We start from the raw sequence: 17,030 nt of genomic DNA on the forward strand, positions 1-17,030 counted from the left end.
GAGGGATCCCAGACACGCAGCAGGCGTGGAGCCAGCCCTCCGGGTGGCCGGAGGGCGATCAAAACCATCTCTTGGGAGGAGGCCAGGTGTGAATGAAACTACTTCTCCCTCTCATGCTCACCAGGAGCCCTCTCTCCCCCAGCCGGCATGGCGCGACTAGGCCGGGGTTGCGCTTGGGTCGAGGCGGCCATCGGGGGTGCTGGGCCGGGTACTGGAGGCCGCGAGGCCGAGGGAATGGGAAGGGTGCCTGGTGTCGGGAAGATGGAGGGGAGGACAGGGGTAACCCCGGGTTCTGGGTCGGGGAAGCTATGCTAGTCAGTGTAGTGTGGGGTATAGGGGGTAGCCTGGTGCCGCTACGGGTCTGAATGGGCCACGCCACGAGGCCGGGTCCAACACATAGCATGTTCCAAGTTGCTGAACCCTGCACAGGTGCCGTGGCTTTATTGGTGTGGGTACATTTGGGTATGCAGATGAGGCGCTAAATTTCATAGGTTGATCAGGAGCCAGTCACATTTAGAACCAACATTTAGACTGCCCGAACAGCCCTAAATGTCAGTATTGCGCTCGTCAGGCGGCGAAGAGTTTGAGTGGTGATGCCCCCGGGGCATTCATTCTTTTGAATGAATCCCTCCCACGCCCCTTTATTTGCGCCAAATGAACGGTGGGGTTGGGGGACAAGGCGACTCTTGAGACTTGCCATCCAAACCTGCGTGGTAGTTATGTAAGATAAAGAAAGGTCACTTTTGCTGTATGTATGGAGGGTGAAGGGTTAGGCCGCTGCCTAACCCGTATCAGCTGTGGTGTATTGTCCGCCATTTTGGATGTTTCGGTGGATCTGAAAAGAACAGCATGATTGTTACTGTCTCATGGGTGTGCAGTGGTGTAACCGTGCCACAGTGTTTGTAGCCGAGTCGTTAATTTTTTAGTGCCCCCTGGCTGATCTAGCGTTGGCGGGGGGTGAATGCTGACTCTTACAGGGAAGTCTCACTTGCCAGAGGCCATGCACTCCTCACGTGGGCTGACAGACAGTCCGAACGCGGGGTAGAGTAATTCAGTTCATAATGCTTCTTCAAAGGGTACGGGACCTGGGCAGAAATGGTAATTTGTTTATGTGAATGTTCTAGGAAGCCAAGGATGGGGCAGTCACACGTGCCTTGATGCACCCTTTGACAAGTCGTCAAGGGTGGGGCAGAATCGGTCGTAAAGTGATGCAGCTTGGGAGGTTTATCGAGGGTGCATGTCACATGCATGTCCAGACTGCCAAACCCAGGCAGGGCCGGGGGCAGCTTCAAACATCCCGATATGTAGGGCCAGCCAGATTTCCTTGGCAAGTCCGCCTCAGAACTTTAAGGTGTTCTTTATATTCAGCGCTGCATACCGCCAAGGCCAACGTCGCAGCACACCATGACTTTGTGGGGTCTCCTACCCAGCACTGGGCCTCATTCCCGCCTCCATGTATCCTCGCACCAGGAGCAGTATGTGGGTAGGTCACCACCGCAGGCATGGCGTCGAACCATTGTCCAATTTTGCATAGTCACCCCGGTTGCTCCCGTTTACTTGTTTTCGCTCCAGCTGCCAACATCCTCCCCTCTCAACTTGTTGCTCAGTTTTGGCCTGGAGGAGTTCATTCTTGGGCAGAACGCATGCCAACAGGGAGTGTTTCGTGACCTGCGCTTCGACACCAAATATCTTTCTGGAAAAACAGGCAATTTTCACCCCATGAAGGTAGACCCTTCACCTGACAGTGGGACAGCAACGCAACCACGTGGAGGCAAAGCCGCCAAAACCTGCTTAAAATCATGCCAGAAGATATTATAAAAGTAGCAAACATCTTTGTTTTTAATTTTTTTTAAATCAAAGTTTGCATTGTTAAGCACAGTTGCTTTTATGTTGGGGCACCACCAGTGACTTCTGTCCGCAGAGGAAGGGTGACAGGTTGTCCTGTGTCTGACATTCAGGACTCGTGTGTGCCCAAGAGTGCCAGTCACTCTGTCACTTGTCCCGTTTCTTGCTTGTACAGCTATTATTTTTATTTTTTATCTTGTGGGACTTTCACTTGGTTCTACTGCCAAGTTGATGGTGTGAATCCCTTCAGGGGCCGTCGGTCTGGAGTTGTGGAAAAGATACCAGAAGTCTGTGGAAAGTGGTGCAGGGTGTGCAGTGGGTAAAGGGCTGAGGTTTTGGGATCAGGTGGACAATGCAATCTTTTTTCATCGTTTACCTGGTAGGGCCTTATTGAAAATGTTTAAAAAAAAACGTTATTTTAAACATTTCTGTCCAGCTTTGCATGTTTTGTGTTTCACCATTATTGTGACAATGTTGCTGTTGAACACAAGAGTTTTGTGATACGTTTGGGTTAGTTTTGTTGTCTTTGTGGAGGAATTATAAAGGAAGGACCTTTCAGGACTGTTTCTCTTTGAACAATGCATCCACCAGGCGCGCATTGGCCTGGAGAGTGAAGTTGCCTTTGTTGTCAAACAATGCCCCAAGTAATGACATTTGGGCATTAATTTCTGGTGAATTAAGCAGCATTCCAGGCTCCGTTGAGGTGCCCACTTGGTCATTAAGCAGATTCTCTGCTTTCTTTGTGAGCGGGGAGCCAATCCTGTCACTTCTATCCATTACTCGTCTTCTGGCAGTTTGTCTGTCCATTGGTTAGGTCCTTCGGACAATTCTTTCATCTCGCCTGTGATGTAGGTTTTGGCCGCGTATGGAAAGTGGCTCATGTGGGCAGCAATATTAGGAGTGTGTGAAATGTACGTAATTTGCTTGTTTGTAATTACACCAAATTTTGGCAAAATTATGCATAATTAGGCAAAATGTGAATCCATCGTTTATCGCTATATTTTAGGGCATGCTGAATGCCTGCGTCAAATATGGCGCAATAGCGCATTTCATGGTAACAAGATAGCGTAAAGAAACAGAAGCACGTAGGACAATTGCTGCTTGCATTCTGTTATTCCCAAGAGTTCAAAGTCACTTTTTACTGCAAATGGCGAATAATTATATGAAGTGGTTTAAAGGTGTAATTTTGGGAGTTTCACAAACCAATGCAGTCATGTAGGTTTTTCTCACAGACATGGTATCTAGCTGTATTGTATATGAATGGCGTTTGTTGTTATTTCATCCATGCGATGTACATGGTGTGCCGAGATTGGGAGTTTTCTCACAGTTTTAGATTGTATCCCATTTACATTTTAAGCTTTAGGATGACAGACAACAGCACCTTTTACTCTGTCTGCATGTAAAGGGGGTAGGGGCAGTATCTGTGCATCAGGCAAGATGGTAGGAAAGGGTAGCATTTTACCTGTAATCGATCAGATTTTATTATCATATTTCAAGTGAAGGAAGCTTGTATTATTCTTACAGAGAATCCCTCGATTGCATGGTTTGTACAATATACCTGTCCTCTGAGTCCAACCAGTCCTATTTCAAAAACCTAGGCACTGCTAAGAGTCGTCAAAGTAATGTGCAAAACATGTTCTTAAGTTAAGACATTAATCTGTGGATCCAGAATATGCATGTCTTTCCTGTGTGGCTTTGTTTAATCACTTTATTGGGGGGAATAGGGTAGGATCTGGTACCCCGAGCATCTTAGCACCTGTATTGAATCAGGCTCTTGTAAGGATGTGACCACTTTTCATTCATAAAGCGCTGGGATTCCCTTGGGTAGCCATGTGCTCTATAAATCTCTAAATCTCTCTATAAAGGGGTGGTGCTGTCTGGTTAACACAAACTGGCTTTGAAAGTTAGTACACGGCTATATGACTGGGATATATCCCTCTAGATTGATACCATCCCAATCATGATCCCATGATTTGCTTTGAACTAAAATACTGTGCTTTTCATTTCAGCTTAGACCCGGCTCCGAGGATGGCCCACTGTTACTACAACGAGACCATCCCGTTCTTCTACAACAACAGTGGAAAGATATTGAACACAAACTGGACTAATAAGGACCGGCTCGTCATTGGCCTGGGATTGACAGTCTGCCTCTTTGCGCTCCTCACCAACTTGCTCGTCATTACTGCCATCGTCATCAACCGGCGCTTCCACTTCCCAATCTACTACCTGTTGGCCAACTTGGCGGCAGCAGATCTGTTTGCTGGAGTTGGTTACACATTTCTCATGTTTCATACTGGACCGAGGACCTCACAGCTGTCTATTAAAACCTGGTTCCTTCGTCAAACTCTTATTGACACCAGCCTCACGGCGTCAGTGGCCAACCTGCTGGCCATTGCTGTAGAGCGGCACCAGACTGTGTTCACCATGCAGCTCCACAGCACGATGTCCAACCGGCGTGTCACCATCTTGATCGTCTTCATCTGGATCGCAGCCATCCTGTTAGGGCTCATCCCGTCTTTTGGGTGGTCCTGTCTCTGCAACATCAAGAAGTGCTCGCGCATGGCCCCACTCTACAGCCGTGACTACCTCGTCTTCTGGGCCATCTCCAACCTGGTGGTCTTCTTGATCATGGTGGTGGCCTACACCCACATCTCTATCTACGTGAAGCGCAAGGCACTGCGCATGTCACAGCACACGTCCTGCCACCCCAAGTACAGGGAGAACATGATTAGCCTGATGAAGACAGTGGTCATCATCCTAAGTAAGTGATTTGTCTTTGGTAAACTCTTTGTTACATGTTATTCAGACCTGTCTGCTCAGCTAATAGCCTGGCTGGGTGTACCCGATGAATGAATGACCGAAATTTAATATAGCGCACAGCTACTCAACTAGAGTGTCCCGGCGCTGACGGAGCAAATGGTAGGACTCTGAAGCGAACTAATTTTTTAAAAGCCAAGTTTTTAAGATGTTTCCTAACAATTACCAAGTCAGTAGTGGCTCTCAACAAAGCAGGAAGTCTGTTCCAAGCCTGAGCACCCAGAAACCCGAAAGACCTGCCCCCCATGCGGGCCAAGCGTACTTTAGGAATGCAAACAAGATCAAAGGAGGAAGATCTTAAGGTTCGCACTGGAGTGTAGTTGATGCACTTATTGAGGTAGCTGGCTCCTTTGGCATGAAGGGCTTTAAAAAATATCACTAGGGCTTTACACTTAAACCTTTCCTTCATTCGCAGCCTGTGTAGGGTCTTAAGGATGGGGGCCATAGGAGATCTAGGTTTGGGGTCTAAGGATCGCCCTTGCTGCGGCATTTTGAACCACTTGCAGGTGCTGGATGAAATAACCGGGTAGACCCAGGTACAAGCTGTTAGCGTAATCTAGTCTAGACATTACCAGGGCTTGGACCACTGTCTTCCTGGTATCCAGTGGCAAGAGTGACAGAAATTTGCTATTAAAGTAACCTCTGCATGTTCAGCACTCTACATGACTACTTGCTCAGGCCACATCTGCAGTTACACTCCTGTGACCGCTCCATTTTACCACCACTCCTCTAGAAAAGTTATCACAGTAACACCTGGTGGCCAGGAGGAGAAATGCAAGAACCCTCAGAACCCCAGCTATTGCTATATGTCCTGTCTCAGCAATGCCCTCTCTTAGGATGCCCTCACCCCCTGCATGGCACCTTAAGGCCCCAGTCAAATGTGTATTTAATCTGTGCTGCAGTGTATGGTAGTGCACGTTGTTTGCCATCAAGGCATGGGACCCAGTCTATCATCGGTGTTACGAATGCTCAACTGTGTTCTTTATCTCCCACTAGCGCATGGGTGAGCAACAGAGATTCAGGAAGGCCAAATCCACACCGATAACCTTGATCTATGTATTTGAATTCCATTTATAGTCATTGTTTTAAAATGTATCTCATGTGATTACCCTGAAAGTCTGTCATGGCCCTACACCCTCCGGACCACCTTTGGACACCCCTGTTCTAGCATGCAACAGGTTAAGTCTATTCTTTAAATGGTCAATAGCCACCAGTGTTCAAGCACCGCAGCCTGTTCACTTCCCGTCCCTGCTGTGGGTTTGGCGCCAGTGCCGACAGCTAGTCTCTCCTGTTCCTGCCACTACGCATGCTCTTTGGGATGCAATTGTCTCATGCTCTCTCTGTAAACCGACGTGTGCAGAGCCCATCGAAACACTTGCAGGTCCAAGGACCACTTTAATTTTAAGCTGACCCTGCCTTACATATACCATGTGTTTTCAAGCAATGTCACGGGGTACAGGAGTGTGTCAGTGAATATAAATATTTGTGTGACGTGAATCTTTTCTCAAACCCTTGGGTATGTATGCACAATGGAACCCCATTACTACAACCATTTAGATAGAAGTGTCCGCCAGGACAGGATCCAGGCCAGGTTTTATCTATAAACATTGACTATGCGAATGGTACCCATTTAGATTAACTCTATGTATCCCATGTGGTTGTCCTAACAATCTCTTGTCATGGTCTTGGCTGCTAGGGATGTTCATTGGATACTGGTTGGATATTAATAAGCACCAATCAACCATTTAATTTGTGATGCGCATGGGTCCCTCGTTTTGCCTCCACGTCTCACCTATGTGACCTTCTTTCTTGTATATTTTTGAGACCATAGAATGAAACCTCTCCCTTTAATTTCTCTCTATCAGTGTGAGGACACTGCCATCTTGACAAAGGTGTGAGTGACGTGTGTTGTGAGGTGTAGTTGCCTGTGTGAGGAGATGGTATTAACCAGTATGAGGGGTGACTTTGATGTTGCACATTGTCATGCGAGGCGAGACTTCTGGGTGTGAGGTGAGATGTCTTGCCCTGGCCCAGATGCTGTTTTGTAAACTGGTTTTCTCGTAGGTCTAGGAGTGGGAGAAACTCCTACTGGTTAACTGTGACTTTGCTCAATAAGGATGGAAATGCTTCTGCACATAACAATCGCCTCTTGGCAGCATTTTGTATAAAATATTTTACACATATTTAGATTATTGAGCCTCTCTACTGGGAAACTTTGGTTGAAAACATTGTTCCATCTGGATCACTGGTCTCTGGGCTACACCTCGCTTGATCACTGACGTCCTGGAGAATTGGGTTGGAGAGCTGGACACCGTGCTCCAGAGGTGCTTGGAGAGCTGGATGACGTGCTTCTGGGGTGGCTTGAGGAGCTCAACACCATGCTTCAGTGGTGGCTTGGAGAGCTGGACACCATGCTCCAGAAGTGTCTTGGAGAGCTGGATGACGTGCTTCTGGGGTGGCTTGAGGAGCTCAACACCATGCTTCAGTGGTGGCTTGGAGAGCTGGACACCCTGCTTCAGTGGTGGCTTGGAGAGCTGGACACCCTGCTTCAGTGGTGGCTTGGAGAGCTGGACACCCTGCTTCAGTGGTGGCTTGGAGAGCTGGACGCCGTGCTCCAGAGGTGGCTTGGAGAGCTGGACGCCGTGCTCCAGAGGTGTCTTGCAGAGCTGGACACCATGCTTTAGAGGTGTCTTGCAGAGCTGGACACCGTGCTCCAGAGGTGGCTTGCAGAACTGGACACCGTGCTCCAGAGGTGGCTTGCAGAGCTGGACACCGTGCTCTCCAGAGGTGCCTCGCAGAGCTGGACACCGTGCTCCAGAGGTGTCTCGCAGAGTTGGACACCATGCTCCAGAGGTGGCTTGCAGAGCTGGACACTGTGCACCAGAGGTGTCTTGCAGAGCTGGACACCATGCTCCAGAGGTGGATTGGAGAGCTGGACACCGTGCTCCAGAGGTGACTTGCAGAGCTGGACACCGTGCTCCAGAGGTGACTTGCAGAACTGGACACCGTGCTCCAGAGGTGTCTTGCAGAGCTGGACACTGTGCACCAGAGGTGTCTTGCAGAGCTGGACACCGTGCTCCAGAGGTGTCTTGCAGAGCTGGACACCGTGCTCCAGAGGTATCTTGCAGAGCTGGACACCGTGCTCCAGAGGTGTCTCGCAGAGCTGGACACCATGCTCTCCAGAGGTGTCTCGCAGAGCTGGACACCGTGCTCCAGAGGTATCTTGCAGAGCTAGACACCGTGCTCCAGAGGTGTCTCGCAGAGTTGGACACCATGCTTTAGAGGTGTCTTGCAGAGCTGGACACCGTGCTCTCCAGAGGTGGCTTGGAGAGCTGGCCACCGTGCTCCAGAGGTGTCTTGGAGAGCTGGACACTGTACTCCAGAGGTGGCTTGCAGAGCTGGACACTGTGCTTCAGAGGTGGCTTGGAGAACTGGATGACATGCTTCTGGGGTGGCTTGGAGAGCTCAACTCCATGCTGCAGGGTTGGCTTGGAGAGCTGTACGCCATGCTCCTTGGGTGGCTTGGAGAGCTGTACGCCATGCTCCATAGGTGGCTTGGAGAGCTGTACACCATGCTCCAGAGGTGGCTTGGAGAGCTGAACGCCATGGCCCAGAGAGGTGGCTTTGAAAGCTTGATGCCATGCTCCAGAGGTGGCATGATGAGCAAAAAAACGATGGATTTAGGCCCAGGGTAATGGGGTGAATGTATGACATTGTTCTGCATTCTGTCCATCAACTGTTGTTTTCGCATTTGTCACCCCGAGTGGGACGGGTATGCCCAGACGTGGGTCCCGTGCTCTCCATGCCACTGGAATCAAGCTATCCTGGCTGAAGAGGGGTGAAACCCCGAAACCGGTCCTTGGATGCTTGTTTCCAGTCCAGGAAGGACCTGGCTTAGCAGTTCGGGCTGGACTGTTCCCATGAGGCACAAGGTCAAGGCTGATTTGCATATGGCTGGGTTAAAACTGGAATGGCATGGTGAGCAAAAAAACGATGGATTTAGGCCCAGATCTCTGTACTGGGGTGAATGTATGACATTGGTTTGCATTCTGTCCATCAAATGTTGTTTTTGCATTTGGAGAGCTGGACGCCATACTCCAGAGGTGGCTTGGAGAGCTGGAAACCATGGCCAAGAGAGGTAGCTTGTGGAGCTGAGCGCCATGTTCTAGAGGTGGCTTGGAGAGCGGGACGCTATGGCCAAGAGAGGTGGCTTGGAGAGCTGGACGCCATGCTCCAGGGGCAACTTGGAGGTTTAATAAGCCTTAGATTCTGCAGAATGAATTCCGAACAAAGGTGTGCTTATGTGGTGTGTTTGGTGCTATGGGGTTTTGTTTCCTCCTGGTTGTCATTGGGTTACGTGCCCTCCCAGCTTGCTTTGGGGTTGCATACCCTTCTACCTGCATTGGGTTTGTTGAGGTTGCATCCCTACCTGTCTGCCTTGGGGTCGCATGCCCTCCTTGCAGCACTTGGGTGTACTCCCTCCTGACTCTACTGTGGTTGCATGCTCTCCTTGCAGTAGTCTTTGATGCCCTGAACCTGCTCGTCCATATTTTACGCAGTGGGCAGTGGCGGGTCTTTTGTGTAAGGTTTCCATGACTTGTCTGGGGAGGAATTCCGGATGATATTACTTACAAGAGCTTTGTCTGCATTCCAGAACAACTGGAAGGAAGATTTGTTGTTAGCACAAATATTTAGTGCATTTACCTTTCAGCAAGTTAAGACTCGCCATAGCAGTTTTACTTCAAAAACGGTGCTGTAAATCCCTGCTGCTATTGCGATCCACGCAACTTACCTGGTTAGGGCACTGGCGCCGGGCTGCCCAGTTTTGAGGTCAGCAAGCCGGTATCTGTTCTGGCAGCCACTGGTTGTGGTTGCATTGCCCTAGGCAATAGGTGATCCCTTGCCGCACTCATGTGGCCACGTGTCTAACTAGATGATTCATGGCCCGTGTGAGTCAGATTTAGCCTTTCGCCTGAAAACTGAATAATGGGAATATAAACAAGCATCGGCAAAGCTTATAGGTAGCACTTATTATACAAGAGCTATTGGCTTTAGCAATGTGTTTTTGCCATGTTATACACCAGTCTAGCTGCTGTTCAGCATGGCTAAAAGTGGCATGGAGTGTCCTAGAGTGGAGTGGGGTAGTAGAGTGTCGTAGATTGGATTTGTTGGAGTAGGGGGAGTAGAGTTAAGTTGTTCAGTGGCAGAGAGTGTCGTGCAGTAAAGTGTTGTAGAGTGGAGTGGTTTAGAGTGGAGTGAGGTGGAATAGGAGTGGAGTGGATTGGATTAGAGTAGTTTCTGGTGGATTGGACTGGGGTAGAGTGGGTTAGATTGAGTGGAGTGAGGTGGATTAGAGTTGGGGGATTGAAATGCAGTGAGGTGGATTGGAGTGGGGTGGATTAGATTGGCTTGGGGTGAGGTGGATTTTGTTGGATTGGGGTGGGGAGGATTGGATTAAAGTAGGGTGTTTTGAGTGGGGTGAATTAGAGTGGAAGGGGTGGATTGGACTGGATGGCGGTGGATTGGATTGAGTGGGGTGGATTGGAGTGGGGTGGACTGGACAGGGTGGATTAGGTTGGAGTGGGTGGATTGAAATGGGGTGGGACGGGTTAACTGGAGTGGCCTGAAGTGGGGTGGATTGGATTGGATTGAGGTGGAAAGGATTGGGGTGGGTGTATTGGGGTAGGGTAGGGTGGATTGGAGTGGCGTATACTTAATTTGGCTGGATTGGAGTGGATTGGATTTGTGTGGGGTATATTGGATTGGTGTGGGGTGAGATGGATTGGATTGGGGTGAGATGGATTAGATAGGGGTAATATGGATTGTACTGAGGTGGGGTGGATTGTATTGAGTTGGGATGAGGTGGATTGTATTGGAGTGTGGTGGATTGGAGTGGGGCATATTTATTTGGATTGGAGTGGGTCATATTGTTATGGATTGGAGTGGGGGATATTGTCTTGGATTGGAGTGGGGCATATTGTTGTGGATTGGAGTGGGGCATATTGCTGTGGATTGGAGTGGGGCATATTGTTGTGGATTGGAGTGGGGCAGATTGTTTTGGATTTGCATGGGGAAGATTGTATTGGATTGATGTGGAACAGATTGCTGCGGGGCAGACTGCTGCATGCAGATTGGATTCAGGCAGATTGTTTTGGATTGGAGTGGGGTGGATTTGGTGGTGAATTGTAGTGGTGGGATTAGGGAAGGAGGGAGTGGGGTGGATTGGACTGGGGTGATTTGGGTTTAAGTTGGATAGATTGGAGTGGGGCGGATTGGTTTGGAGTGGGGCGGATTGGTTTGGAGTGGGGCAGATTGGTTTGGAGTGGGGCAGATTGGTTTGGAGTGGGGCAGATTGGTTTGGAGTGGTGAGGATTGCTTAGGATTGGAGTGGTGCGGATTGTTTAGGATTGGAGTGGGGACAATTGGAGTGGGGTAGTTTGGAGCAGGTCACACTAGAGTGGGGTGTGTTGGGAGGATTGGAATGAATTGGATTTGGTCAGTGGCTTGGGTGGGGGTCGATTGGATTGGTCTTGTGTGGATTTGATTGAGTGCGGCAGATTGGTGTGGGGTGAGGTGGGGTGGGGTGGATTGTCATAGATATGCGTGGGGCAGATTGGAGTGGGGTGGATTGGGGTGTACTGCTCGCTTACGTTTTAAAGCATCATTTTTTTAATTGCACGTATGAAAGAAACAATGCGGCTTTGCAATAAGATAATCCTCACCTTTTGAGAACAGTGCCCACGAACAAAATAATAAGAAAACGTGAATGTAATGTGGGAAAAGAAAATTTGGCGAAATAAAAGAAAGTTAACTGTAGAAAATAACTTTTTGTAATTTTGTTTGTCCTGCTGGGTGCACTTTTGCCAGTCAGATGCCTTCTGTTTGCAGGGCATTAAAAGTTAAAAAGAACATAATAGTACCTCACTCACGTCGGGAGCAGCGGACGGACACTGATTGAGTTGAATCTATCAGTGGTTGGTCCCTGCTTCACCGAGAGGAAGGGAAATGATGTGAGGCCTGCCTTGACGAATTACGAGGCTGTAAAGAAGAGTGCCATGCAAGCCAACTAATGGTAAGCAAAGGGCGGGCTCCAAGCCTGTTTTGTTAGCAACAGTGTCTTGCAAGGAAGATGCATGCTCCAGCGCATGCCCTCGCAGGCTCAGCACTTAAAAACACACACTTAAATAGTTGCAGCAGCAGCTACTCGCACTCTCAGCTCTCCTATCGCTATCTTTATGGTCCAATACAATGAAGTGGAGGGATTTTTTGTGTTTGCTGACCCAATCCTAAAAGTTGTGAATCCTTTCCGAAATTGACTGTGAGTGGAGTGGAAATTGCCGGGCTGAAGGATTTGAGGAGATACAGAGTATGTTTTGGGGTACTGAAGTGAATGCGATGTTACTCTAGATATGACTACCTCCTTTTTGGTTCTATTACAAGAAGGAATTAATTTATTTGATGCTCCTGAGAAATATGAATGTTGGAAGGGCAGATAGTACCAGCTGAGGCAGAGAAGGCTCACCGACACACTCCGAAAAAAGCCGCTCCTGTGTGGAGAAGGTTCTTATAATGGGTTGTTTCTTTCACGCCTCTGTGAGTCGGTGGTGTTTGCATTTCCACAAATTCTCTCCCAGCACCCTTTGAGACTTGTCTCATTTCTCTGCTCTTAGCATCTCTGGGCTGCCCACAGTTCACTGATGTCCATTTTGCGTTTACTGTAAATATTTCCTCCCGGTAATAGCGACTACAGTAACCAGAGCAGTTATCTTTGGTGTGGTGTATACATAAAGTCAGCTGGCGTCGGTGGTAGGGCAGCGGGCCTTAATTTGAATACAACACTTTGAAAACCGAGCGAATTTGGTTCTTCAGAATAACAGCACTCTGAGAATGCAGATCGAGGTGAGAGTTGAGTTGTCAGGATTCTTAAGACTTCCCAGATACAAATTTGAATGAGCCGGAAATTTGAGGCACATGCCTGGCATGCTATTGGAGTGAATGAAATGGAATGTAGTGTTTTACTGGGCTGCTTAGAAAGCAGCAGCAGGTCAGCACAGTTTGAAATTGGTGGAGTCTCCAATGCCTAGAGGAATATCCCCACTGCCTCGTCCAAGCCTCAAGTCTTAACCATTCCATTTCATGTATATTTAGAGATGGCTGCCAGAAGGAATGCATTGAAAATTTAAAGGAGAATCCTTACAGATGGGCTTCCATCCTGGAAGGAGTATTGACAGATGGGGGCGTCTATGTGACTGATGATCTTAGTAGGACATGGCGTTAGATCTTTCAGGTGCATTCAGCGCGTTGATCACTCTTTATTCCTCCAAAGGCTGGAGATGCGTAGTATCTAAAGTACTGCTCTGACCTACGTGTATTCCTCCCTAGCTAACTATCACCAAGTTATGGCATATACACCTTTGAGGAGTCAGTCAAAATCCCGGGGTTCAGCTCTTCCACCTCCAGTTCCCTTGGTACCTTTGATATTTCTTGCCCCTGCGTGATGCCACGGTGCGGGATCCTGTATGTACTCAGATGGTGCATAAATCCTCTCAAGTCTTAAGAAGGGTGCAAGCAAGATATGTTCTAAGTTAGGGGTGGAACTTTGGTGGACCTCTATTAGATTTCAATATTAAATCCAACTACACCAAAATTCTCCTCCACAGGCCACACTCCATTTAATAGTGTTTACCTCGGTCTAGTCACCGAGTATGGGTCCTAGCTCTCTACCTAGAGATGGGTTTTGATCATGGGCCTGCTGGGTGGCTTCAGAGGCGCTGAACACTCCTGGCCTTTATGTTTTCTGCACGTTCCTCAGTAAGACTCAGAGCGCTACTTCTCCCTCCCAACCTGTAGTTCAAGTAATGGACATCATTTTATCAACCTGTCTAGCTCATGGTACTGGCCTTCAGATCATAATGCTACAGATTTGTATCAAATTATTATTATAGTAGGTAACAGCATTTATCTTTTACTCTTGCCACAAGCATCTGTTTACCTGCAGCAAATGCAAACTGTGACAGAGCTTAAGAAGTGGTGACTCTGAAAATAACATCATGTACTGCCAGTCGCGGCCCGTCCACTGTGAAAGTGGTGGGGCGGGGTGGGCCGGATGATGGAGATGGGAGGAGAGGTTTGAGGAGGAGGAGGCCTCAGGGACAAAATTAAAACTATATTTACCTGATCGCCGCCGCCTTCCTCTCCATCGCGCTGTTCCTGCTTCTGGGACATGCTCCCAGACTGCACTGCAGCCAATCATGATGCTGCAGGAAAGCAGGGTCAGGGTTGGCCTGAGCTCTATGACTTTGCGCTCCCAGACAGACTGGGAGCCTGTACCTGCCTTCTCCAGCCCGAAAGCTTCACTGCGCATGAGATGTTTGGCCGGCCTGAAACGGCCAGCCAAACACTACATGCGCTGTGAAGGGACAAGGGAGGGCACTACCACAGCGCATCCCTCTGGATCCGCCCCCAAGACACGTCAGAGTCCTGGTGGCAGGTCCAGGGGGGCTAAAATAAAACTATAATAAAACAGGTTTGAAACCTGTTTTATATGTCTGTGGTGGTGTGGCGGCGCTCCTCAGCCCTAATGGAGAGGCTGCCGCTGTGTTTTTCGATTGAGGCTCTCCGTTGACTTCTGGAGGCAGCACGTTAAATTAAGAGCCATGTCTCAGTCTTTCTATCTTACCTACAAGCCATAGCGCCTAAACCACTCTTTGAACCCAGAGCAGTGCCAATGAACTGGTTACCCAAAAGACTTTGTGTTTACCTGCTATATGTTTAAGAGCCGAAATTTCAATCGTAGACACATGTCATGTTTAACAAGAGCAAAGTAATATTGGAAGCAGCGCACCGACAATCAAAAGACAGCGCCAGGCTTCCATATTACCCAGGAGCTCTCCCTCCCTACCTTCTTTTGTGGGGCATCCTGCTCAGAAGCCTAAGAAACCACTGACCATGGTGAAATCCTGAGGCTACTGAGGTGCTGTCTGGATAGGAAAAGTGAAACCGTAAATCAGCCTGGCACTGTCATCTAGGTAGGGAAGGTCCCATGCTAGGTGTGCCTCTCATGTCACATGTGTATGACTAAAGGTTGTACATTTGATAATCCCTTTAATGTTATGAAGCTAATCATAATTTTCTAAAGCTTGCTTCCATATTGCACTTGGCACTGCAGCATTTAATTTTAAGTGGTGCATGCAGTAAGCAAATGTAATGGTACTCTTCAAATAAAAACAAGGAGTGACTCCTCTCCTAAGAGCATCTCGGACTGACCTCTGCATCCGAGCCAGTGCAGTTTAATCCGTTTTCAGAGCCAGGTGTCATTGGTGCCATTTGCAGGGCAGCCACTTGGTGTCTTCCACATGTCTTCTTTCATTATTGCCTCCAGGCTGTAGCTCCAAGGCTGCTCACAGCTTTGTCAGACGCTCTGTTGGACATTACTGATTGGAGAAAATGCCACTGTATTGGGTGTTTATTGGCTAATTGTGTGTGGTTGTTTGGCAGTGGTGTCTTGCAACTCTGACCTCTGGGGATAAAGACAAACCAGGAACAATGTAAACCGATATGTAAAGAGAGCATCAACACCCTAAATTAGAAGCCATAATATCTTGCATTTAAGATGCAGAATTCACAGAAGTAAATGTTTCAGTATTACAGGAAGAGTGTTTTATATTCATAACATGACAACATTTTTCGCAAATCAGTCCTGTGCATGGAATTTGCTCAGACTTTTTTTTCTTTTATTTTCTACTTCATCTAAAACGTCGAGTTCTGATGTCACAATGCCTGCTGCCAGAGTCCGCAACCAGGAGAAAGGCAGGCTATGGACCAACACTGAAGCTGCTGTTTAAGCAACACGTGTTTTGTTCTTATGGTCTGTTTTTCTAAAGTGAACATTGATCAGAAAAAGGTATAGAAACATGTTAATATTTTGCATATAGTTCATTACAGGAAAGAAAGAATCTCTCTCCGTGTTACTACTTATCACCTTTTTAGTCTGATTTGCATTTAACTGTTTGTCTTGTTTTTGCAACAAATTTCTCCAAGTCTTTTGGCGCACTACAGATTCTTCTTGTCTGCAACCATACCAACTCTTTCCACGCACGAGCAAAAGCCCACGGATTTAAGGCATTTGCGAGACAATTGATGGTGTGACCAACTATTAGAAGGAATAAAATTCCCTCTGCCATACTTTAAAATAACATTGCATGTCACATCAGAGCTACATGACCTTATGAAGAAACTCCTAGTTGACTTGCAGCATCCTTATAATATACGGCAGGGAATGCTTTAGCCCAGATATAATACTGAAACCCTTACTTTGCATTCTTAAAGGATGAAAAGACAAAAATAAGCTGTCTTTATCCCGTCCCCATCTCTAGTGACTCCTGATGGGCGATGCCACAAGCTCCTCTCTCTCATTGCTGTGCAGGATGTCTTATGAACCAGTCTTTTCTCCCACCCGAACGAGCAAATAGGGCTTTTGTTGTTTGCTCTGGGATTTTCCCTCCAAGCTAAATGCAGATAGCAGCTTACAGGCGCTGGTCCCTAAGCCCTGTCTTTGTTTTCTGCCTGTGCCATTGCAATGACGTTATTGGACACTGAAGAGAGCCGTAGAGTTTGTAAACATGATGGCTTATTGCTCCCCTAGGGAGGAGTCTAATAAGCGAGGCCTCCTCTCCTCCCCAAGGCCCCCAGCACTGCAGTGTACCAGGTGATTAACAGGGATTTCTGGGAATGGCTCCCTCTGCAACACTCTCCATCTCAAGTGGATAAAACAGTAAGAAATTGGAGAATTAAAAACCTGGAGTTTGTGTAACTAAATTGTCTGCTTGTGAAGTTAAAGCTGGGATTATAGTTTATCTTAATTTTGGCGGTCTTTGTGCTTTTTAAGAAATGTAACTCCAGAAGCACGTGTTGGCTAAAATTCAGCCCACACGGCTTGTAGACGAGAGGTAATCCCATCATTGTGCAAATACCACTGAGATTATCCGTAAGCATTAACAGGGGATTTTGCATAGCTTGCCTCTTAGTAGCTGTCGCTGATGTTTGCCATGGTTTCATTTTTTACACTGACCAACGATGGCTGGCCTATGTAGAACACCGCTTGTTTTACTGGCGTCAACATCAACTGTTGTAATGCCCTACTCTTTGACTCTCTTGATGTGTGCTCCAGTAAACTCCAACACATTTAACATTTGAGGTTTAGGCGATGTGGCACTTTTTGGCAGCACCAGCACAATACTGGCAAAATTCAGCACCATACATATAGTGAATTTGGAAGGCTTGCTCCCAGTAAGAAAATTTAGGAAGCCTAGGAGCTAGAAAGAACCTGGCAGGCCGAAAGAAGTAGTACAATCTGCCAATGTAGGTGC

At 47.9% G+C, this 17,030-nt stretch overlaps 1 protein-coding gene across 2 annotated transcripts in view; it reads left to right on the forward strand.

The window, feature by feature from the left end:
• LPAR2 (lysophosphatidic acid receptor 2) overlaps window positions 1–17,030 on the forward strand; it is a 147,763-nt gene that overhangs the window by 109,717 nt on the left and 21,016 nt on the right. For both annotated transcript variants that reach the window (XM_085654415.1, XM_085654414.1), the window contains exon 2: window positions 3,855–4,606. In XM_085654415.1, coding sequence (XP_085510541.1) covers window positions 3,874–4,606 — 733 coding nt within the window. In that variant the 5' untranslated portion in view covers window positions 3,855–3,873. The remainder of the gene's footprint in view (window positions 1–3,854; window positions 4,607–17,030) is intronic.

Source organism: Triturus cristatus, chromosome 4_1, assembly GCF_964204655.1.
Source record: "Triturus cristatus chromosome 4_1, aTriCri1.1, whole genome shotgun sequence".
Taxonomy (NCBI): Eukaryota; Metazoa; Chordata; class Amphibia; order Caudata; family Salamandridae; genus Triturus; species Triturus cristatus.